Source organism: Austrofundulus limnaeus, unplaced genomic scaffold (assembly GCF_001266775.1).
Source record: "Austrofundulus limnaeus strain Quisiro unplaced genomic scaffold, Austrofundulus_limnaeus-1.0 Scaffold1227, whole genome shotgun sequence".
Taxonomy (NCBI): Eukaryota; Metazoa; Chordata; class Actinopteri; order Cyprinodontiformes; family Rivulidae; genus Austrofundulus; species Austrofundulus limnaeus.
The window spans coordinates 26,273-26,870 of NW_013953629.1; the positions used below are offsets into that span (position 1 = coordinate 26,273).

The 598-nt window shown below is 36.6% G+C and overlaps 1 protein-coding gene across 1 annotated transcript in view; it reads right to left on the bottom strand.

Annotated features, from left to right (window-relative positions):
* LOC106534629 (coagulation factor XIII A chain) overlaps positions 1-598 on the bottom strand; it is a gene marked incomplete at its 3' end in the record, with an annotated part of 11,067 nt that overhangs the window by 8,070 nt on the left and 2,399 nt on the right. The window contains 2 exon segments of the mRNA XM_014031328.1: positions 160-265; positions 376-470. Coding sequence (XP_013886782.1) covers positions 160-265; positions 376-414 — 145 coding nt within the window.

Below are 598 nucleotides of genomic sequence, written 5' to 3' on the forward strand. Positions count from 1 at the left end.
GTTTCAACTCATCACTACGTTCAGAGGGCCTGAGAGGAAAACAACCATGAGAAACTGTTTTAACTCATCACTACGTTCAGAAGGCCTGAGAGGAAAACAACCAGGAGAAACAGTTTTAACTCATCAGGGCCACTAAAACTAAACCCATCCAAGTCTTACTGGTTCCAGGTGGGACGGCTCGAGGAATGGCTTCAGGTTCTCCTACAAATGGTTCAAACTGTCTGAAGTCGGGTTCATCATCCAGCAGCAGGTTGGTGGTCGGCACCTGAAACATAAAATATTACAAGATGTTTATTAAATAATAATAATTTGCTATTTAATAAACGAGACTTTTCTTTGGCTTCTGAAGAATAATGTCTGATCTGGAAGCTTTACCGGGTTGAGGAAACGACCGCTGTATTGAGAACGTCTCATGGTTGAAGATGAAAGTTTCACTCAGGTCAAAAAGAAAGAAATCTTTTGGAAAAATCCTGAAACAAGAAATGAGAGAAAATGAGACGAAACATAAAAATAAACTTTTTGTAGAAACATTTAAAGTTTTTTCAGATTAAAAATTGTATTCATTTCATTAAAAAACAAAAACAAAACTCATTTATAC